The sequence below is a fragment of the Chaetodon auriga genome, chromosome 3, assembly GCF_051107435.1.
Source record: "Chaetodon auriga isolate fChaAug3 chromosome 3, fChaAug3.hap1, whole genome shotgun sequence".
Taxonomy (NCBI): domain Eukaryota; kingdom Metazoa; phylum Chordata; class Actinopteri; order Chaetodontiformes; family Chaetodontidae; genus Chaetodon; species Chaetodon auriga.
In genome coordinates, this window is record NC_135076.1 from 17,836,735 (window position 1) to 17,859,553 (window position 22,819).

At 43.4% G+C, this 22,819-nt stretch overlaps 4 protein-coding genes across 5 annotated transcripts in view; 2 read left to right on the forward strand and 2 right to left on the reverse strand.

Annotated features, from left to right (window-relative positions):
• The window catches only part of p3h2 (prolyl 3-hydroxylase 2), a 57,741-nt gene extending 55,381 nt beyond the window's left edge, over positions 1-2,360 (forward strand). Inside the window, exon 15 of the mRNA XM_076725921.1 lies at positions 1,077-2,360. Within this exon, the coding sequence (XP_076582036.1) occupies positions 1,077-1,169 (93 nt within the window). The 3' untranslated portion in view covers positions 1,170-2,360. The remainder of the gene's footprint in view (positions 1-1,076) is intronic.
• A 702-nt stretch (positions 2,361-3,062) lies between these two features.
• ccdc181 (coiled-coil domain containing 181) lies at positions 3,063-7,040 on the reverse strand. 2 transcript variants are annotated; one of them, XM_076725923.1, is made up of 6 exons: positions 6,801-7,040; positions 5,933-6,042; positions 4,581-5,582; positions 4,307-4,453; positions 3,621-3,778; positions 3,063-3,354 (listed from the first exon to the last, which is right to left on the reverse strand). In XM_076725923.1, the coding sequence occupies exons 2-6, from the start codon at positions 6,032-6,034 to the stop codon at positions 3,183-3,185; spliced, it is 1,581 nt and encodes a 526-aa protein (XP_076582038.1). In that variant the 5' UTR covers positions 6,035-6,042; positions 6,801-7,040; the 3' UTR covers positions 3,063-3,182. The 2 variants fall into 2 exon arrangements, with proteins under 2 accessions (XP_076582038.1, XP_076582037.1); XM_076725922.1 differs by lacking the exon at positions 5,933-6,042 and having other exon boundaries at positions 6,801-6,975.
• An 878-nt stretch (positions 7,041-7,918) lies between these two features.
• On the forward strand, positions 7,919-11,505 carry cpox (coproporphyrinogen oxidase). The gene is made up of 7 exons (XM_076725924.1): positions 7,919-8,623; positions 8,776-8,919; positions 9,043-9,153; positions 9,263-9,404; positions 10,372-10,590; positions 10,711-10,815; positions 10,903-11,505. Exons 1-7 carry the CDS (start codon positions 8,056-8,058, stop codon positions 10,985-10,987), a joined length of 1,374 nt encoding a protein of 457 aa, XP_076582039.1. The 5' UTR covers positions 7,919-8,055; the 3' UTR covers positions 10,988-11,505.
• Positions 11,506-11,997: 492 nt separating this feature from the next.
• Positions 11,998-19,330, reverse strand: prrg1 (proline rich Gla (G-carboxyglutamic acid) 1). The gene is made up of 4 exons (XM_076725925.1): positions 19,212-19,330; positions 18,305-18,345; positions 17,302-17,462; positions 11,998-16,022 (listed from the first exon to the last, which is right to left on the reverse strand). Exons 2-4 carry the CDS (start codon positions 18,312-18,314, stop codon positions 15,558-15,560), a joined length of 636 nt encoding a protein of 211 aa, XP_076582040.1. The 5' UTR covers positions 18,315-18,345; positions 19,212-19,330; the 3' UTR covers positions 11,998-15,557.
• Positions 19,331-22,819: the final 3,489 nt, after the last annotated feature.

Here is a 22,819-nt window from a genome sequence, read left to right on the forward strand (position 1 = left end):
ACTAATGCTTCAGAGAACTTTGGCAAAAATAGTATAACAATAATAATAATAAGGAAAAGACATGTCATTAGGGATTATTTTAGGGATTTACGGTCTAATCAGACATGCTCATGTAGTGATACATTTTTAGCCATGCTAGCAGTGTGCTTAATTGATGGTAGTGTCAGCATGTCAGTCGCTCCACACTGGAATATCTCATCCCCAGAGGATGAATCATACTGACTTTTGATGATCCTCTGACCTTTCGTTTGTTGCCATCATCAGGTCAAAATTGAAATTTGCCCATCACTTTTATCATCAAACAACTGCAAAATTGATGACATTGTTCTCAGCTCCACATTTTGCTAAATGCTAATTAGCAAATGTTTGCATGCTAACATGCTGAACAAAGACTTGTTAGCGTTTAGTTCTCAACACCACTTTGCCTAAGTACAGCCTCAGGGAGCTGCTACCATGGCTGTGGACTCTAAGTCTGGGTTCATCCATCTTGTGGGGGAATAAATTGTGAGCAGCTAAAGGTTAATTTAACAGCTGAGTGAATAGGGACTGCTTATTGTGTGAGATTCAGATTTACTGAGATTCCTGTAAGCAGTTAAAGTATCATCATGAGAAAGTGAATGTGTTTGCTCTGAGAAGAATGTTATCGTTTTAGCTGGATAGATAGCAAAGCCTGTGTGTGTGTGTGTGTGTGTGTGTGTGTGTGTGTGTGTGTGTGTGTGTGTGTGTATTAGAACCAGTCTCCAGATAATGTGAAGGTCAAGTTGGATGTTTTTCACTCATTATGAAAAGAGATGGGAAATTCTTGAGGCAACTTCATAAAAATAAAACTGATACTGAATTTTTAAATCCTAAACTTCTTCCCCATAAATGAAAGGCCGTAGATCGCTTTGTCCTCAGTGAGGTTTGGGAGGCCTGTCAGACTGTCCATTTCACCCTTAGAAAGCACTGAGCCAGCGGTCACCTCTTCACGAATCAGCCTTCCTTTAAAAGCCACATTCACTGCAGCTCTCTTGTCGCTTTCTTTCCACGTCTTCTTCCACCGTTCTGACCTCTCCCTCGATCCTTTTCCCTGCCAGGAGAGACTGCAGGCGGACGAGGTGATCCAGGCGTTGGACACGCAGTCAGTGTGGGGTCACGGTCTCAACATCAACCCTAAAGATGAACTGTAGAAGCGGAAAAACAGCTTCGCCCCATCCCCGTCTATCGAATCCTGCTATATATTTTAACTATTTATTGAATTGACCTTTGGATCAGAACATTTCTATTTTTGTACTGTTTGAAGTGCAAGATTAATAATATTTTTGTGTTTTGTTTTTTTTTTTCGCACCAGTACTTGAGTTTATCTTTGGGTCTTTGTCTCTCCTTCCAGTGACAGCCTCGAGTAGAGAAAATGTCCATTTCACTTTGTTTCCTTGTTCCTGGTGAGTCGGCAAAGTTTCATGTTTCCTACCTGTAATTTCACTGAACTGTGAAGAAGCCAAAGAGAAGAACGGGGGTTGACTGTTTCTGTTTTTCGCTTTGAGTTGAGTCATATTCAAGAACAGTATGTACAAATATGAAACAAATACCTTCGTTTCAGTGGTCAGTAGTTATAAGATATTAAATTCAACCTTCACAAATGGTACTGTTACATATGCTATTACTAACAACATTATGTTACTCTAGTGTTTTTTTTTTTTAATTTCAGTGCCAGTAATAATTCTTTTCAACGTAGCTAACGCACTGTTTCTAATCTGGGTATCTGATTCTCACACAGCGCTCGTACAAAGACTTTCACATAGAGGCATGTAGTAATATGCTGAATACTTCATGATCGTGCACTCTGTCCTACTCTGTGTGTCTGAAACTGAAAATGTCTCCTGTCGCTACTTTGGTCTGCTTTTCCTCTCGCTGTTGGCGTGATGAATCCAATCCTTTCTGGGCGCACAGAGCAGAATACTGGTGTATGTGTTCACTGACATGAGAACATGGCGTTTGTGTTCATGGTTTACTTTTATTTATGTGTTTTTGATAACAGACAGCTGTTGTAACTGTCGGCATTTAATATGAGGAACTTTTATTCATAAAAGATGTCAATCGTTCCTGTTTCAAGGAATACATATTTTTTTTTCGGTCTTTTATTTCTTTATATTTGTGTTGATGATACAGGTGATAGGCCGAGTCGTGCACTGTAAATCCAATGGAAAGAAGCAGAGTAGCTTTTTTTTTTTTTTTTTTCAAACTGCTAACCAGAAACTTAATCCTGCCGTTTTATGAGGTTGGCCACTTTTGTTTCACTGATATTTAATTCTGAAATGCTGTAGCACACAAAATGTATGTGTACGTGCCTATAAATTAAAAACACAATGTTCCATATCTATATTTAGTTGTGTACCTTTGTTTTATTGATTCATGTCATATTGTTCTGCATGAAATTAAACATCAGGCATATTTACCAAGAGGATTTTTTTACAGATACATGATTTCATTCTTGTATATCTTTGTAAGTTCACACTCTCTGACAAAAGGCATACAGTAACAAACGGTTCAGCTCCCGTAATTAAGAAGAACTCAATGTAAAGTGCATCTGCCTCTACGCAAACTATAAGTAAATACAGTAAAAAAAAAAAACATGTACTCTTTTTACATATTATAACGCTCTTCATTCGTTATTTACCCAGGTTTGCTCACACTGAGTTGAGGTCATGGCGGTAAACATTTTTTTAACACAGCACAGAAATTGTAATAATAAAACAAAACTGTAGCAACAACCGAACACAGAATAAACTCTGTCTGTCCCACTCCAGTCATCCAGTCTGTGGTTTGATGGTACTGCGTGATGAGAGTCGTAGCATCAAAGTAGAATCTATTTTTTTTTAGGGCTAAACAATTAATTGAAATATTGAAATGGCTATGTGGCCAAGTGCAGTATCCAAATCGCAGAAAGTGCAGTTTTTTGATGAAGCTGAAATGTATAAATGAGGGAAGGGAGGCTCTGGCCTGCAAATCATGTTCTCTACATGTAAGATAATAGGCTTGTTTGGTACAGACTCCAGCAAAAATCCCATTATTTTTATATAATTTTCAGTGAAGATGAAATGCAAAAAGGACCATTCCTACTGAAAATGTTTATTTATATCTCTCAAATCCTGTTTTTTTTTTTGTTTTTTTTTGCATATCATTCAGCCCTCCTTTTTTTCAGTTCAGAAGCGGTAGGCCAGCTGTTCGGTGAATCTGAAAGCCTTGCTTTCGTTGACGGAGCACAGCAGGTCCCTCATGCGTCGAGCACGTCGCTCCTCCAGCACCAGCCTGCGGGAGCGCTCTCGAGCTGCCTGCTGCTCTGCCCGCTTCTCCGTCCGCTTCCTCTTCAGCCACCTGAGGAAGGGAGGAGCATGGAAATGAAGACACCATGTCAACAAAAACCCATTTTATACTGCATGTTAGAGGACACAGTTGCTCATAATGTAAGAATTTCTACGTAATGTATGTAATCTTACGTCAGCACCCAGAAAGTCATACTGATGCACTTATGAAGTTATCTGGCACTTACTGTATGTTATATATATGTATGTAATGTATGTATGTTACTGTATATTCTGTGTTGCTGCAGGCCTTGACCGAAAAGCTAAAAGTGCACTCACAGTTTGAAGGCATGTTCACACTCCTCGCGGCTGCGTGAGAGGTAACCGCTGTCCTCCTCCAGCCTCTTTATCTCCTCCAGCTGTCGCTCTCTGTGCTGCTGCTCCTGTTTCCTCTGAAGCCACAGCCTGAAGGACTCCTCCGGGTCACTGCAGTCTCTCTGCACGAGGCCGCAGAAATACATCCGGTAATACAGTGGAAACGACGGGATCACAGCAATGCGTTTAAATTACCCTGACTAGTACTGTGATTTTCTTTGCTGTGAATGAGGTTTCGAGGATTATTGGCTGTCACTGAGCAGAGAACCCCACTTACCTTCCTCTGTTTTTAACAGACCACTCAGGTTAAACAATTTATCTCCTTTGCAGAAGAGTTTTTTTTTCTCCCCAGGAAGATTAACTGCTCTGCTACCAAGTGTCTAAAAACGCTTGGTGCGCAAAATACAGAAGCTTTCATTAAATTTGGAGGAGACTGAATCACTACTGTGCTGTATCAGTCAGCTACATGAGCAAAACTTAGCATGAAAGTCATTCTTAGATATTGCTAAAACTATAAAGTATCAAGAAACTCGACAGTGGCTGACTAGTCAATGTACATTATGGAAATCTGATTAAAACCTAAATAAAATAACCACCACTGAATAAACCTACCATCCAAAGCTTCCATCACTGCCCCCTTGTGGTCGTACCTTAGAGTTCATCCTCTCCATTTCCTGAGCTCGGTGGATCCTTTTCGCCTCCTGATACTGCTGTCTCTTCCTCAACACCCAGGCCTTAAACGCCAGCTCGTTCTCCTGCCTCTTCTGCTCGTCCTCCTCGTGTTTCCTCTGCTCTGCCTGACGAGGGAAACGAGGGTGTTTAAAATAGTGATTTTAGGCATTAACAACAAGCCTTAAAGTGGAAAAAATAAACATAATGCATTATGTGTCCTCTAACTGACCAGCTACAGCCTTTCTTTCCCACCTCTCTGGCCAGCTTCTCCTTCCTCTCCCGGATCCTCTGCAGCACCTCTTTCTGATGGGGCGTGAGGGTGTAGGTGGACTGGCAGGGGGTCCCCGTGGCCGACTGCACCCGCCGCTTGTTGCCGTTCCTCTGACTGCCCCTCTGGCTGTGGCTGGCTGAGCTGGGCCTGCTCCTGGGTTGAGCTGGAGGTCTGGGAGCTCGGAGGTGATCAACGCCTTGCTGGAAGGGGGAAGAGCCAGCACGAGGGCGGGGGGAGGAGGAGGACCTGTGGGTCTTACTGGAGCTCGCAGTCTGCTCCTGGGGACGTGAGGAGATGCGCGAGTAGTCGCTGTAGTTGTTTGCTATAGGAGGGAGAAGCCCTTGACTCTCCACCTCATTCAGGCTGACCAGGTCAAACTTGCCATCCTTTTCTACAAGGACTCTGCCCTCCTTTACTCCCTGCCCCCCTTCACTGCTGTCCAAAGCCCTGCCATATCCTCCACTTTCCTCCCGAGGAGAAAGTTTGAGCTCAGAAAGCTTCCCTGACACTTCAATCTCTGCCTCCGAATCCTTGGCTCTGTCCTTGCTGCCTTTCCCGCCATCCACCTCACTACTGTTGCCATCTCTCTCAAACTGCAGTGGAGGCACCACCAGGTCAACCAGCTTCTCTTTAAAATGCAGCCGCCTGCGCCTCGTCATATCCGGAGCCTCCTGGTCCTGCAGCTCCCGATTAGCTTGCTGAATCTTCTCCAGAATGTACTTCTTCTCCTCATCTGTCTGGTCATCCATCCCTGGAGGAGGTGGGATTATCAGTGATGATTTACTTGGGCTGTCTCTGTCTGAGTCATACTCTAATGGCTCCATAGGTGAGGGCCACCTCTCTTCATCCTCCTCCAGCTCCTCTGTTTTGTTGACCCCCTTCTCCTCCTTGCGGCTTTTTGACTTTCTTTTCATTTCTTGCTGTTTCTCATCCTCCTCCAGTTCTTTGTCAATTTCTGCTTCTATGTCCTCATAGTCATTATCCTGTGGGGTGGAGAGGCAGACACTCTGCATTCATTCATTAGGTCTGGATGTAACTGAGCGAGCAACGTCAGTACTTAGCAGGTAAAAGGCATGCTGCTGTGATAACAGACATGTGTAAGTGTGTTCATCAATATTACATCCAGCAGTGGCACGGTGAAAGTATGTCACTGTATGTCCTCAGAGTAGGTTTCACATGCAAACAAGGAGATGTGGCAGCTTGGGTAACTCAACACTACTCACTGGACCCATGCAGCACCCGGTCTGCAGTAAGTAGAGCAGCACTCCACACTGAGATGCAGTCGGTCTGTCTAGTGATCCTATTGATCTTTGTACAGAGTGGCCCGACTCACCTGGTCCTCACTCCGGCTTTCCTCACTGATCAGCCAGTCCAGATCTTTCTCAAAGTCGTCCTCATATTCCTCCTGTGACTTTGTGTAAACAACCTCACTCATAATCTTCACTGGAGGAAGATCAGAGACAGATTTCAGATATGGTTCCTTCCACACTAGCAGCACAGCTTTAAGAAAGCGATATCAGTGAGTCAGTCCTGAGCAACAGATCTCAGGGTGATTCCCAGTGATTCTGAATCTTGTGCCACCATTAATCCAAAATATCCTGTTGACCTACACCTGGTCGATGGCAAGTTCTCTCTCTCTCTCTCTCTCTCTCTCTCTCTCTCTCTCTCTCTCTCTCTCTTAATTTTTTTTTTCACATGGATTGAAGACCTGGAATTTGGGAGTTATTGTGGTATCAATTACACCATCCAGGAATCCATCAATACCTGCTCGGCCACCATCACACCACTGTCTGTGCTTTGAATATCTGGGTTACACAGAACTGGACTGTACTTGTGTGAGGGATTGGTCGCCACCTGCTGGACTGCAATTAGAATAACAGGGTTACCAGTAAACTATTTCCTTGCTTTTTGCCACAAATATGCTCCTTCTTCTCACATGTGTTATGTTTAACGTAGATGTAATTAGTTCTGTCGTGACTCAGAACCAGTTTCAATGGCTGCAGAACAGATATTGACATACATAGATTATAATCCTGTTTATTTTTATAGCTCTGCGGGCTATAAAAATAAACAGGCAGAATTAAGAAGACGAGCTGTAGGGCACAGATTGCGCCTGTAGGAATACTTTTAATGAAAATGCTTGGCTACATTGGAATAAATAGCACTAAAAACTGAGGCAATGTGGTTGATAGTAAACTCACCACCAGCAGGTTCTTGCGTCGTATCTCTGTTGAGTTAAAAGCGGTGAAAGAAGACATCCAGCCGGCTTGTTTTGTGACTCTCTCTGCATCTAACTGGCCCACATAGTGCCTGGCAGTTAGCGGAGAAACACCTGTGCACATAATCTGCGGCTAGTCCCTCTATATGCAGCCCTAAAAGGTTTAATACACCCGTCGTCATAGAGACCTACAACACGCTTTACTACTTGCGCATGCGCACACAGGACTTCTTTACAGCAAAAGTCGCTGACAAGAGAGCCAGTAAAGTCTGCATGTGCACACTAAAAACTGGGGGAGACATCGAAGCTGTACCCGAGCAATCTGACAAGATATTTCAGAAGATACTACAGTGTGTGTGTTTGTTTGCAGTATGCAAAGGATACATAGCTAAAGACCTAATAAGTAAATATTCAGGCAGTACATAAAATAATATTAAGATGCAGTGTGGCATAACAATGCTAAGAAGACTGAAATAAGTTAAGAACAGAGACAATTAACAAAGGATGCATTGCCACATGGTTGGCAAAGGCTTTGAATTCATACTTAAAATAATATTTAACCAAGATATCACAAACAGATCATTGCAGGTTAATTTTTAATTCGACAACACATGGCCATCGTACAGAAGTACCAATTAGTGAATCCAATGACTTTATTTCGGACCTTTAATCCAGAGAAGGAAAAGATAACGATGGGTGTGATAAAGCACACGAAACATTAAAAAAAAAAAAAAAAAAAAAAAAAAAAAAAAGTCTACCCTGAGTTGGTGATGTCGGGATCTTCGAGATTGTTTTATAAGCAAAATATGATGTATGTCTAAACAAATATGTGAAATTCTAATCAGATTACAATTCAAGTTTCGTCTATTCATTCATAATTACTCTCGCTTTTGTAAAATTTGTAAAAGTCAATCACGTAACAGAAGCGCTTGAAATCGCCGTCAATGCCATAATCAAAAAACGGATCATAGGAGGAGTCCGTGAACACAACATGCCTTTACGCGCTCTGCACTCTGGGTAGTTCGCTGTAGGCTTTCACTACCAAGGCGGAATCGCGACGACGAACGACATTTCCCGTGGTGCCTCTGTAAGGGACTAACACGCCCCTTAATATCAAATTTCGGAAGCACGGCTGACTGTGCGTCAGCACAACTTATGATAATGTTTTGAGTAACAAACTATCTCGTAAGACTAAGATCCGTTGCGCGACCAGGAAAGAGCTAGCATTCCTCCCACAAATGGCGACCATCGTCTTTTGCTCTGTCAACAAAATGGCTGGGACTTCTGCGAGACAATGTTTGGCTTCACATTTGAAGGGCCTTGTTAGTGCAGGAGAGTCACGTTTGCAGCTACCCTCCGCTAACAGCCCGTCACTGACTTTGCTTCGGGGAACGAGATCGTTTTCCAGGGGCTTCAGCGTACGTTTCATGTCCCATGGGGCCGCAGGCAGATCCTCAGCCGGGCGAACCAGAACGAGAGCCCTGGCGCTCGGTGGAGCCACAGCCGTAGCAGCAACTACGGTAATATCGGGGTTTTTAGTTAACGCAAACCACTTCCAGCGTGCTGAAATGGCAGCGAAAGTAAGCCAAGCCACCCAGGAAAAGGAACCAGATGGGGATATCATGGAAAGATGCCGGGGGTTCATGTCTCCTCCGGTGACCGACATACGTGTGATGCAGGAGACGAAAGGGGCGATGCGGACGAAGATGGAATTGTTGATCATGGAGACGCAGGCCAAATTCTGCAAAGCCCTGGAAGAGGTCGACGGTGGGACGTTCAAGGTGGACCAGTGGCAGAAGCCGGATGGTGAGCAGGGGACAGGCTCACCTGACATGAGGATGACGCTTCAACCTGACCATATGGTGTCAACGAGATTATCAACGTCAGGGGTGAGAACAGCCAATCTCCTGGAGGTCTCTCTCTCAATTTCTCCCCTTTTGATCATGTTTGTGTGTCAGGTGGCGGAGGAGTCAGCTGTGTGTTGCAAGATGGAAAGGTGTTTGAGAGGGCAGGGGTCAATGTGTCAGTGGTGAGCGGATACCTGACCGAGGAGGCCGCCAGGCAGATGAGGAGCCGAGGCAAAGTGCTCAAAGGGAAAAATGGTAAGCTCTGTTCACCTGATATTTGAGAGCAGCCTTCGAGCTTGATGCAGTTTTTGACAAGAGCTGTGATCGCCTGCATACAGAGTGTTATGAAACAGATAACAGCTCTTGCTTTTCTCCCAGGTAAACTGCCATTTTGTGCCATGGGAGTGAGCTCCGTTATCCACCCCAAGAACCCCCACGTCCCCACACTGCACTTCAACTACAGATACTTTGAGATCGAACAGGAGGATGGTGAGCGTGCGACGCCGCGGCCGTGTCTTGGTGTCAGTGACACGATTGAGTGCGTGAATGAATGATAAGCCTTGTTTTCTCTTTCCTCGTCTCTGCCTGTGCGCTCCAGGCTCTCACCAGTGGTGGTTTGGAGGAGGCACAGACTTGACCCCAGTTTACATCAATGAAGAAGATGCCTTTCACTTCCACAACTCCCTGAAGGAGGCCTGCGACAAGCACAACTCGCAGTACTACTCCAAATTTAAGAAATGGTAAAGTTTGTCTTGAGATTAGGCCTGTCTAATTTGTGTGTGTGTGTGTACGTGTGCCTCTGCATGTGTGCATCTGGAAGCCTGATTTCATATTGGTGTGTGTGGATTGCAGTGGGTGTATCCTCACTGTCAGATGATGATAAGAGGAAGTGTCTGACTAAAACCTGCGGTTGTAGAAAAACCGTTGAGCACAGACGTTAGCAGTGAATGGTCATTGGGGATATGACAAGGGTGGGTGCGGTTTATCTGATGGGGCTTGTAATTAGCAAATGTTGTCAAGTTTTTGTTAATTAGAAGTTAAATTTGAAAGGCCCAGGGTGTAGTATTTAGGTGGATTTGTCGGCAGAAATGCGTTAGAACACTCAAAGTTATGTTTTCATAATCGCCTGAAACCATGAATCATTGTGTTTTCATTACCTTAGATTGATCCTCATTGCTACAAAAGACAAAACGAGGACAGATTGATGTGCTTGGGTTGGCATTCACTCCCAGGTCAAATGACTCAGCAATAACCCTGCTCTGAAAGATGACACTGCTGATTTTCACCTCTGGTCCAGCAGGATGCTATGACTCATCAGTAAAGTTCAGACACTGGTGTGTTAATAGCCCGAGAACTCGAAATACTCGGACATCGCTCAGTCGATGTTGAGTTTGAGACTAAAGTAAAGGTCTAAAAAAAAAAAAGAAAAAAAATCAAAGGGAACCATTGTAGTACAGTCACTGGCCTTCATGCTGCTTTCTGTTACATTGAATTTGACTCATCAAAAAAAACCAAAAAAAAACCCAAAAAGGCAAACTGGGAGAGGAGTCAATCCCCTTTTTTATTTTTTTTGAAAGCCTGCGTATACACACTCATTTTTGTGTCAAATTGGTACAGTGCACCTGTGCAGGTTGTTCTCCCAGCTGTTTCCATAATGAAATCTTGACATGGAAACTGAGTCTCTTTTCCGACCCCTCTGGTGTCCAGGTGTGACCAATACTTCTACATTAAGCACAGAGGAGAGACTCGCGGTATAGGAGGCATCTTCTTCGATGACCTGGACACCCCGAGCCAGGAGGAGGCGTTCAGCTTCGTCAAGAGCTGCGCCGGCACTGTGGTGCCCTGCTACCTGCCCATCGTGTACAAACACCTCAACGACTCCTTTACTGCTGAGGAGAAGGGCTGGCAGCAGCTGCGAAGAGGAAGGTGAGAATCAGTGGATGTTAATGGGTAACGTACTTTTTACAAAGGAGATTGCGGTGTTAAAATCAGAAATTGATCAGCCGTGACTTCATGGACTGTGTTAATTGTGCGTTTGTGCTGTAGATACGTGGAGTTCAACCTGGTGTATGACCGGGGAGTGAAGTTCGGCTTGGCCACTCCTGGCTCCAGAATCGAAAGCATCCTCATGTCCCTCCCCCTCACCGCCAGGTAAGACAACGCTGCTTTCCAGCCCTGCTCTTGTGTGACGGTGATGAGTGGTTGTTGCTTGGTAACGAACTCACCCTTCATCCCCAGGTGGGAGTACATGAATGAGCCTCCCGAAGGGACCCGAGAAGCCGAGATGCTGAAGGTGTTACGAAACCCCAAGGAGTGGGTGTGAGTGTTCACAGGCTTTCATGACAGTATGGACAAACATCGAGGAAGTCACCCTTATTGTGTTTTATAACGGTGTGACCTGTGAAAAGATGTTTGCCAAAATAATGCACTAGTCTGAATGTTTCAATCAACGTCGGTACTGCTCTGCCTTTCCTGTTTGCTCTGTTTTATCAAATCAATTTTGTTAACATTTAACCAAATGATGATTGCATTCAGACTCATAATGTGGCTTGAACTTTGTGCTCACTGCCTGGCAAGCTGAAGGGAGATCAAACAATGTAACGTCTTTGTACCAGCTTTTCGGTCACCTCGCAGTGATCATGTGCTCCTTTTTAAGAGTTTGTCTTTTTTTCCACGCGTGTGCTAAATGTGGCTTGCTCTACTTGAAGCTGTCAGAGTGCTGCACTCCTCCTCTTTAACGAACGACTGAAAGGGAAAATGGGGACAAACTGAGCCCCTGTTTGTATGCGTGTGCCGGCAGGTGTCAAATGTTAATAAATGTGTTTTGGATGATTCACTGCATCTGCTGACAACAATGGGTTATTTTTGAGTTGAATCATAAGAACGGATGGACCCCTCTTGAGCCCCATTTACAGTGTGGTTTGGCCTCCCTTTGTGGTTAATGAGTCACAACACTTGGATTTTGGTTCTCGTTCCACAGAGGATGAAAGTGAATCACAGGTCAGGCGGCTCACTGAAGAACAGTAGTAAAACAATGCCGCTTGACATGTAAAAATAACTTCTAGATAAGTTATTTGTTCTGATACATTTGACCCTAATTTTCCACGTAAAACTTTGAGGATTTTTTCTCTTTGTTCCAGCAACACATTTAACTTTAATTCACCCTTTTAAGTACCTTTTGAATCTTACAATATATCATATGTTTGTAAAATGATAGGTCCTAATGGAGTCACCATAGAGGAGAACAGTAAAACTCAGAGGACAAAAGTAAACTTTAATACTCTCTGGATCTTTTTAACAAAACACTGAGTGAAATTAAGGAGGCGCATGACACATTTTTAATGTTTTATTACAAATTAATTCAAGCTTCTGCACATATCAAGGATTTATAACAAGTTCCCTTGCGTTTAATGTTATATAACATTTTGTTTGATAAGGCATTGTAAAAAAAAAAAAAAAAAAAAGGGGGCTCTGCAAGTAACAGTACAACAACTGACCTAAACCAACATGGCTACTTCCACCAGCACAACTCAGTTCAAGGTCATAGCAAGTGCTGAGGTTCACAGGTCGACTCACAAAAAAGTAGAAGAATGATAATCAGTGCTCAAAGTCTGTGAGGTGGAGACACGAAATGTGACATTTATCACTATCTGTGAACATTAAACAGATATATTTGGTTTTTAGTGTATGCAGCAACATTGCATATAGAATATGAGCACTTTTTATTCCAGAGGGTTACAGTGACATCGTTACGGCTGAGAGCGACGCCGAGCACGTCACACCAGACCTGTCCTAGTTCCTATCGCACAGCCCACCTCGAGCTTCAACACAAAGTGCCTTCATGTGTTCTCAACTTACTGTATAAGTTATCAACGCATTCACCGCATTCCTATGCAGTAAAAAAAACAATCTCACTCTAACTTAGTTCCACACATACAGACTATACATATTTATATACAAGCACATTACACATGTTAAACGTGAACTCTGTCCATAGTGAATTTAAATACAGGATCTCTGGGAACTTTGCCCAACGCTTCTGTTTCCAATGCTTTCTGCGTCACATTCATGTGCAAGTCGATCCACAATTTACATGTATGCTGTAGCTGCAAACCTATTTGAAGAGTCCTCAGTGTACTATTAGTGAGAGTGGCACAGCAGAAGACTCTGTAGTCATATCCAACGTGGTAACATTTGCTTCAAGGGAAAGGTTAGGGACGGGTTTTCACAGTTAAAGCGGGCTCAAAAAAACAGCCCCAAAGGTGGACACGGGCCAGCGAAGCACTGACCATCAATAAACAGTGCACAGCCAGATCCAACCTCAGGTGTACAGACCAAACTGCATGCATTACCAAAATATACACACATATGACACACATACACAAAACACATTTCAGCACCCCCTTCATAACCGATTGAAATTTAAACATTTTAAATTGAAAACATTCACGAGTGTATACTGAAGTTGGACTGATGCTTTAATTTGGCAACTTGAATATTTACACCTGTATTTGGTTATATTTTTGATCAAACCACTGATTGGAAAGTGGAAGGGTTGCTAGTAGAGCCAGACCAACTGAGAATGAACAGCATGGCAGAACTCTGCAGCTCGATCAGTGTTGGTTAACTGTTTTGGTTCTGTAGTCTGATCATTTACTAAACGCTTGGGACTCAAAGCTCCCTGTTAATTTCCTATTTACGGTTCACAAGCCTACACCAAACCAAGCATCCAAACTGCAAAGAAAAAAGACGAAAAAAGTCTCATGGAGTATTTAGTGAGAAGGACTGAGAACATTCCTCTCAGGAGCTAGTCAAACAAACTAGAGCTGACAAGTAAATATTGGACTCAACTGTAACTGTGATGCACCTGTGCATAATGCTGTGTGTCTTAAGGATTTGAGTAGATAATTGTGTGCCTGCAGGTATACTATATTGCCAAACGTATTGACTCACCTGCCTTGACTTATGACATATGAACTTAAGTGACATCCCATTCTTATTCCATAGGGTTTAATATGACCTCGGTCCACCCTTTGCAGCTATAACAGCTTCAACTCCTCTGGGAAGGCTTTCCACAAGGTTTAGGAGTGTGTTTATGGGTATTTTTGACCATTCTTCCAGAAGGCCATTTGTGAGGTCACACACTGATGTTGGACGAGAAGACCAGGCTCTCAGTTTCGCTCTAATTCATCCCAAAGGTGTTCTATCGGGTTGAGGTCAGGACTCTATCCAGGCCAGTCAAGTTCATCCACACCAAACTCTCTCATCCATGTGTTGATGGACCTTGCTTTGTGCACTGGTGCACAGTCAAGTTGGAACAGGAAGGGGCCACCCCCAAACTGTTCCCACAAAGTTGGGAGCATGGGATTGTCCAACATCTCTTGGTATCCTGAAGCATTCAGGGTTCCTTTCACTGGAACTAAGGGGCCAAGCCCAGCTCCTGAAAAACAACCCCACACCATAATCCCCCCTCCACCAAACTTTACACGTGGCACGATGTAGTCAGACAAGTACTGTCCTCCTGGCAACCGCCAAACCCAGACTTGTCCATCAGATCGCCAGATGGTGAAGTGCAATTTGTCACACAAGAGACTCCACTGAGTCCAGTGGCAGCGTGCTGTACACCACTGCATCCGACGCTTTGCATTGCACCTGGTGATGTATGGCTTGAATGGAGCTGCTCGGCCATGGAAACCCATTCCATGGAGCTGCTCGGCCATGGAAACCCATTCCATGAAGCTCTCTACACACTGTTCTTGAGCTAATCTGAAGGCCACATGAAGTTTGGAGGTCTGTAGCAATTGACTCTGCAGAAAGTTGGCGACCTCTGCACGCTATGCGCCTCAGCATCAGCTGAACCCGCTCCGTCATTTTACGTGGCCTACCACTTTGTGGCTGAGTTGCTGTCGTTCCCAATCGCTTCCACTTTGTTATAACACCACTGACAGTTGACTGTGGAATATTTAGGAGCGAGGAAATTTCACGACTGGACTTGTTGCACAGGTGGCATCCTATCACAGTACCACGCTGCAATTCACTGACCTCCTGAGAGCGACCCATTCTTTCACACGTTTGTAGAAACAGTCCTCATGCCTTGGTGCTTGATTTTATACACCTGTGGCCATGGAAGTGATTGGAACACCTGATTTCAATTTTTTGGATGGGTGAGTGAATACTTTTGGCAATACAGAGTAGATCATAGGAAATGAGCTCGATTTTGAGTTTGTTTGCCCCTGGTGGTCAAAAATCACTTTATGCAACTTAAATTTGTGTTTAAGTGGAATTGTTTTGTGGTTGACTGCAAATGCTGTTTCTAAATCTTGCAAAGCAAACTTTTAGCCTAACTGTGCAATATATAAAATTCTAGATTGAAACAATGAGTATTATTTTTTTAAAACAAAGAGGTCAAATTTAAAAGGTGTTAACAGTATCCACTTCTGACAAAAAAAATTGGCACTAACCTACAATAAAGCATCAGTTCAACTCCATATACACTTTTAGAAAGGTTTCCCTCCATGACGGCAGTCAGAACTCTTCATCTCTTTACGCTACGTGCTTCATTCATTATGCCTGCTGACTTAAATGATTTGCAGCATTTGTGACAGCACAGATGCAACTTCAGCAAAATCAGCAGAGGTGTGGTTTGTTTTGGTATTGCAATATCATATGCTCCTTCCTGCTGTCACTTCACCTCATTGATGAAAGGTTAGTGCAAATTTCAGCAGCGCTGCCTCCGGCAAAGATTGCATTAGTCCATTGACCAGACAGTTAATAGTGTTTCTTCATGTGTTGAATGGGGAAGGCTGGTGATACCACAACAGTGGCACTGCTAAATGACAAGATGGTCTTAGTGTAGGTTAGGGCTTTTGTTGGGGTGCTGGTGAAAGACAGGTTTACCTCCTGTGGCCACCGTTGACACTAGTAGAGCTGGTGTTGACTATGTCCTCATACTGTGGAGGTGGCTCCGTCTCTATGTGGACGTCTGTATGGCCCACAGCCTCCTCATAAGATGGGGGCGGGTCTCCTGCACTTCCTCTGCCTGATGTGAGCTCTGAGCCTGGATAAGCTGGGCTGCTGTGGACACTGAGTTCTGATTGGTCTCCGTGGTGGTAATCCCTCCCCCAATGGTCCATAGAAACCACTGAGAGGACGTGGTCGTGATGCGAATGTCCCAGGCTGGGGCTGCGCTGCGAGCGCTTGCGGGAGTGGCAGCGCCACACAGTGATGGCGACAGCAGCAATGATGAGCACGACCAGCAGCAATGGCACGATCAAGTAGAGAGAGTGGACTCCACCAACCACTGTCTCCAGCCCGCCGGATGGACTGCTCTCCCGTACGTATTCCTCCCAGAACCGTCTCTGCAGCCAATCAGGGGACAGATACACATGTCGTCAAAAGACACAAGATCACCAACATTTACTCAGAATAAAAGACTGCATTCATGCAGGCAACAGTGTAAACACAGTGGACTAAAACTGTCCTACTGTTGCAGGACACACAGTGTTCACTGTACGAATGATTTTGATCTGGATCAGTGCTACACAAAGGCCGCAGACAACAACACCCGAACAAAAAGCGACCACACTGTGGATTGTGCACGTCCATCTGTGTGACTTTGCTCTCTGGCCTCTCACAATAGTTTCACAAATGCGCCATCCTCTCTAGCATACACTCAGCTGTTCTTCCTGCTGATAATCATCACTTCCTGAAAAAACACCCACATTCCACAAGCTACCACTCTCGGCATAGGATTTCATTACTGGACACATGAACCCTGCAAAGTAGCACTTTAAAGCGATATGTTGGATGTTTTTACATAGTGCAGCTGGTATGAGTTTCTCAGCAGTAGTAATATTGATTTGTGGCTTTTAACTCCAGCTCCAGAGTACAGGCCAGCTCCAGGTCAAAATAACAATGAATACAAGAATTCCACTCATGAAATAAGTTTTTGTCCTACCCTGTAGATAACTGTGTATTTTTATTACGGGGTTGTTGCTTGTTATTTTTGTTTAAATAGCCCCATGAGATGAGGTTAAATTTATGACTGAACGGTTACAGGCTGGTTGGGAAATCTCTGAACACAGGACTCCCTGCTGGACATACTGAACCATACCGGTTCCAAAAAAGTGGGTTCACTCCGTAAAACATAAATAAAACTGAATGTGATAATTTGCTAATCCTTTTTGACATATGCTCAAATGAAAACAGTACAAAGACAATATATTTAATGTTTGACCTCATCAGCTTCATTGATTTTTGTAAATATATGCTTACTCTGAATTTGATGCCGGCAACACTTTTCAAACAAGTTAGGACAGGAGCGGCAAAAAGACTGAGAAAGATGTGGAATGTTCCAAATACACCTGTTTGGAACATTCCACAGGTAAACAGGTTCATTGGTAACAGGTGATAGTATCACGATTGGGTATGAAAGGGGCATCCTGGAAAGGCTCAGTCGTTCACAAGTAAGGATGGCGCAAGGTTCACCACTTTGTGAACACATGACTGAATAAAGCTGGGGTCCCCAACAACCAGGGCGTGGATCATTTGGTACCTTCTTTACTATTCTTATATGTATTTAGTGTTTACGAAAGGATAAAATGTAGGTCTGATGTGATTTGTCTCTCATCCCCTCACCGTCTTCTCGTCGTTCTCGAAAGCCTCGCGGGCCTCCTCGTAGGTGCAGATCTCCTCACGGCACTCCCGCTGGATGTTACCCTGCTTCATCTCCTCCAGCAAGAAGTTGGCCCTGCGCAGCCGTCGCAGCACCGAGTGGGCCGCGTCCGCCGGCAGGAACACTGACACACGAGCGGTGAGAGGAGGAGAGGACAGAGAGGGGGAAAGGATGTTAGACTGAAAGAAGTGTGAGGAAAAAAAATGCATGAATCACAATAACAAGCAGAGACAAAAAAAACAGAGCGAAAAAGAGGAAAGTAGTGGTGAGTCACTAAGCGGGACCGCATGGGATAGGAAGTAAAGGGGGGAAATACAAGCAAAGAGAGTACTGAAAGAGAGGAGTGAGACAGGAGGAGGAAAAGGATAGAGGTGCTGAAAAAAAGGCAAAAAAGGGAGAGGGAGAGAGGTGGGGACTGAAACAAAGGCTGCAGAGCGGAGCCAAGTGCTACCCAGTGCCCACATTTCTGCATAAAAACAAAAGCTCCTTTGATTTAGGCATCCATCCCTGGGCCACATAAGAGAAACTGCAGGAATGAACTTAGAGAGACAGAGCGGCCCTCTGTTTCACACATCCAGGATAAGAACATAAACACTCAAAGAAAAACTGCACACAAAACTGCCACAACACGCCCTGGGAATGTCTGATGTGCTGCTGAACGGAGAGGTAATGGCGTCCGCGTGACTCATAAATTCAGGGACCAGATCAGTGCAAGACTTGAAATGCAAAACAAAGAGTAATGGGCAAACAGGAAACTGTCCAGGGAAAGAATGGGAATTGTGTGCTTACGACAACAGATGGAAACCTGAAGAGTCAAAGCCAGTGACTAACTTGTGTTTGACAAACAATGCTGAGGGTCAACACAGCAGAAAGGAAAAGCAGAAATTGGACGGAAAGCTGCAGGTGATGACGTGCAAATTTTTTCTGTCTTTGGGCTAATTGCATAAGCATAGTGGGTAAACTTACCACTCCCCATGATTCCTGGGAGTCTCTTTGAGTTGGTTTATCTGTAGAAAACCAAACACACATTAAGATACACTTTGAAATCTGCAAGTCACACAATAATCAGCCAAGATCCCCTCAAATCTACAATTATTTATTTCTTAAGATTAACAGTTAACAACAACAACAACAACAACAACATCCAAATAACTTATGAGGGACAGAAAAGGAGGTCATGCCACACATTTTCAAGAGCTGTGAACATCCAATACAGGCCAGAACATCTGATATCGGCCAACATTTCTCCCTTCAGGGGCAGCAAAGTTGATTTGAGGAGGGAACTGTGAGCTAATGCAGGACATGACAGCAGCACAGTCGGATGACAACACCACATCCATTCGTCAAGAAATTTCTACATGCTTCTGGAAATATAACACTACAATAATATCACAGAATGGATGGATATGGGTGTTGGTGCAACAGCTAGGCGTTAAAGGGCGTCGCTGTGCGGTAAATGGGAGACCGAAGTAACAGTGACCAATGGCGGCTTGCTGGCCAGTGCTACACACGGAGGTGTTACGGGAATGCTGCTCGAGGCTGCCCGAAATAGATGACGAGCGGCACAAACATCCCTAACAAAGCGCCGCCGCCCCGTTACGCAAATCACAAGAGATACGGGATAGCCACCGAAAGCTACCACAGTGTTTGCTAAGCTTTGCTGTGAGGGTCTAACCTCGCCTTCGTACGTGTCGGTTAGCGCCCCGTGTATTGACAAGCGGCGATGATTTATCGGATGAGATTTAACGAGCGAGACATGGTTCAAACGGCCCGATAACCACACACAGCGGCGGATAAAAGGACTCCCGCGAAACACTGCACACCTTTACTGCCGTCTGTTAGTACAGATAAAAAGTTTCTCACTTCAGCTCACCTCTTTTCGTCCCTAAAATGCGCATGAAAGATTCCTCTTCTTTGCATCTACCCCGTAGTGTTGCTAAAGCGCGGTGCGCATGCGCAGAGCTCCGTTTGCGTGCAGCGGTCCCATGAAAGGCCCCTTCCCCTGAGTTAAAGGGACAGATCACACTGACCACAGTCATTCCAGCTGTCATACAGATTTCATGTGGCACAAATTAACTTTATTCAAGTTATCAACTGAACAAAATCAATTGTAACAATCATAACAATTATCTTGGTGACTTCACATAAGGTGTTAATGCACACTAAGAAGAATTAAGTACATTACTTCAAACTGAAAGGTTAAACTTTCTAATGAAATGCATCCTTTGCAAGTGTTTTTGTCGCCACCAGAAGTTACTCTTTGTTGTCCGTTATTCGTTAAAACTGTGTATGTTAAATCAGTAGTTAAACAAACCAACCAATATCATTCTTGACATAAAAATGCAAAGGTTTTAGCTCATTTTCGTCTTTTCTGGATCTTGACTGATGTGCATATTTACACCAAATTTTATTTACATTATTTGGTTTAAATTTTAAATTCAGATAATCAATTAAATCAAATTCAGTGGAATTCATTTTCTTCTTTTCCCTTTTCTTTTGTTGTCATCATTGCACTGCACTGATTTATGCAAGTGAAATGTTTGTTTCAAGTTTGACACTTTCTGTACTATTGATTTCCTTAGTAAATTTAACATGAAATTAGATAGCATTCATTTAGATCATAAAAGAAATTCTATTATGTTTTTCTTGTGAAAGGCTATGATTAGAGCTAAAAATATCAGTATTAGCCATGTGGTGCAGCAGTAATCAGTCATGGTGGCATTAATAGTGACAAGTTGCACAGTTTGAAATCTACTTTGGTCTCTCATTCCATTTAGTTGGAATGGCTGTAAAATGCATTTAAAAAGACACTGCACTGATTGCAATAATTTATCACCTCCCATTATGGTGAGTTTCTGTAACCGCTGACATTTGCATGGCCTTAAAGACAAAGAATTAAAATGCCATTCCTCTGAATTAAGCCGTTTTTTTAATTCAGTGGTTTAATTTGCTCACATAAACTAATCAGCTGTGGTGCACTGCCGGCCAGTTATTGATGGCAGAGGAGGAGACAATGGTTATCAATTTGTTTCCATGCTCTTTAACTATTGCTCAATGTTTTGACTGTCAGTCAATTTGGACATTTCAATCAGAGCAGGGATTTTTTTGTGCCTTACTCATGTAATTAAATATGCATACACCAACTCCAGATATGTTACATTAATGCTGATTAGATCTGTGTGTGTGTGTGTGTGTGTGTGTGGATGTGTATGCACGGGCATGCGTCTGTGCATGTGTGTGTTTGTACCCACCAAGTCTCTACTGATTACAATCTGTAATCATCAGTAATGATGTTGAAAGACTTTGCCGCCAGGAACAGTTGACCTACACTCCGGTAACTCAAAGACTCTCTCTCTCTCTCTCTCTCTCTCTCTCTCTCTCTCTCTCTCAAACACACATATACACACACACGATACACACGACACACACGCATACATGTATGCACACACACACACACACACACACACACACAAAACTTAAATCAAAACCGCCATCATAATATAAACCTGCCTGTACAAAGGTCTCAGATATGATACAGATCTATTTGGTTCATGACTATCGCTAAATCTTTGTGTTTTATTCTCTTTTCTATGTCCTTAAATTCAGTGATTCAGTGGTTCCACCAACCAGCAAGTAGCGTTTTGCTTCAGTTTACAAGGAGCCTAACACAGATATTAATGCTACAAATGTTTAAATGTAACTATGAAGACAATTTGCTTCAAATTGTGTGTGTGTGTGTCTGTGTGTGTGTGCATGTGTGTGTGTTAATCAATATGAATTAATTCCAAGATTCTTCCCTAAGGACAGAGGATTAGCTGAGTTCAATTAGGAAAAAAATGAGCAGTGTAAGCTTCCCTCAGCATAGTGTGTGCGTATGTGTGTGAGTGTGCGTATGCGTGTGTGTGTGTGAGAGAGAGAGAGACAGAGAGAGAGAATAAAGTGATACTAAACTAAGTGTTACCTGAGAGGATAGAGGAGAAAAGGAGAAGTAGGGTACAGTGTGTCGCAAGAGACACGAGCAGTGATGTAGTTAGACGGTGAACCCACTAAGATGAATGTTTATCTGTACTGGATGGCAGTTAAAGTAGGAAAAAATACATCAGTCGTGGAGCTTCATGATGGCTGAATTTGGTGGCTGCATTTTGCAAATTTTCTACATAAATGTGACATTTTTCCTTCAGGGGACACCAGAAAAGCCTCTATTTTTGAGGGGGGATAAGATGGCATCCCCCTTGTTGGCAAAATGACCAAAATGCATCCATCTTGTTAACCTGCATCCCCCCCTCATCATCCCATGGTAGCAGAGAGAGTGCAGGGTTGCTTCTTTGAATATGTTGGTTTGGTCTGCCTGACTGACCGATCCTTTATCTGTCTGAGGTTTGTCCAATCTATGGCTCCAACCATGGCTCTGAAATATCTGTCAGCTAACTGTGCTGTCTATTGATAAATCCATGGCACTGTTGGTGGTTCTGAAGCAGCACCATGGACAGCACCTCTTTTACACCTGTTATCGCACCTTTTTCTCTCAGTCCTGCCCCTAGTTTTCTGTTGGATCTTTAATATTATCCAAACTATATGCTACAAACACTGAATTCTATACTATAATGTTGCCTATGTTGATGCTCAGCGCCGGTAATTTGAAGTGATGTAATCAAGGGGCAACCTCTGGGCCTGTGCTGAAGTGCCAACAACTACAGTTCCTTGAATGGCCACTTGAGGCTGGCTCCAGAAGTCAGTTAATCCCCATAGATCCTGTTTTACTATTATGTCTACAGTCTGGTACACAAAAGGGTTTTGGTCTCTATAGTTAATTCCCCTGTTCATGACGACTGTACAGGGGTGAATTTTTAAATAGCTCACTTATTTGAATTATGTTAAGGCTTAAGGTTATTCATAAGTCTGGGGATAGCTGCTTTGAGTGACAGCTAATAATCCATGTTTTAGACAGTCTATGGTTGAAATGTACACATAAAAGTGCCCCATTTTGCATCGAGCTTTGCCTGTGGTGTCTTTATTTCCCAGAATACCATTTGAAAATCACAGACAAAAGACTATGAGGTAAAACGGTATTTTTTACAAGCAAAAAAAGAGAGAGTGATAAGTGTTCACTGCTGTGAACTTTGTACACTGTGAGATGAAGAAAATGATTTGCTAAAAATCTGTTGGGAGAAAAAAGAAAAGTTTTTAAAAAATTTAGTGCATGTACATAAGATAAGTGTTTCTCCAAGTGCAATGATTTTTGCATTATGTTCTGGTCTATTGGGTCTCATTGAAAGTTGTGGAATCAGCACCTCTTCTACCTTGCAAAGAACTTGACTATAAAACATTTCTGTTATCCATTTCCGAAGCACTTGCATTGAGTATCAAGGGGCATGATTAAAATACACCACCAGGCATCAATGAAAAGCCACAGACTAATGTCTTCATTGCCTACAAAGCTATTATTTTTATTCCTCTACCGGTTAATAGGGGAGAGAGAGA

Coding starts and splice junctions, on each gene's coding strand:
- ccdc181 (XM_076725922.1), bottom strand. CDS start 6,941: ATGTGCACAGGTGTTTCTCCGCTAACTGCCAGGCACTATGTGGGCCAG. Junction 5,583..6,800: donor GACGCAAGAACCTGCTGGTG/GTGAGTTTACTA, acceptor TCCACCCCACAG/GATAATGACTATGAGGACAT. Junction 4,454..4,580: donor AGGAGAAGCTGGCCAGAGAG/GTGGGAAAGAAA, acceptor TTCCCTCGTCAG/GCAGAGCAGAGGAAACACGA.
- cpox (XM_076725924.1), top strand. CDS start 8,056: ATGGCGACCATCGTCTTTTGCTCTGTCAACAAAATGGCTGGGACTTCT. Junction 8,624..8,775: donor CCAGTGGCAGAAGCCGGATG/GTGAGCAGGGGA, acceptor TTTGTGTGTCAG/GTGGCGGAGGAGTCAGCTGT. Junction 8,920..9,042: donor AGTGCTCAAAGGGAAAAATG/GTAAGCTCTGTT, acceptor CTTTTCTCCCAG/GTAAACTGCCATTTTGTGCC.
- prrg1 (XM_076725925.1), bottom strand. Junction 16,023..17,301: donor TCGAGAACGACGAGAAGACG/GTGAGGGGATGA, acceptor GATTGGCTGCAG/AGACGGTTCTGGGAGGAATA.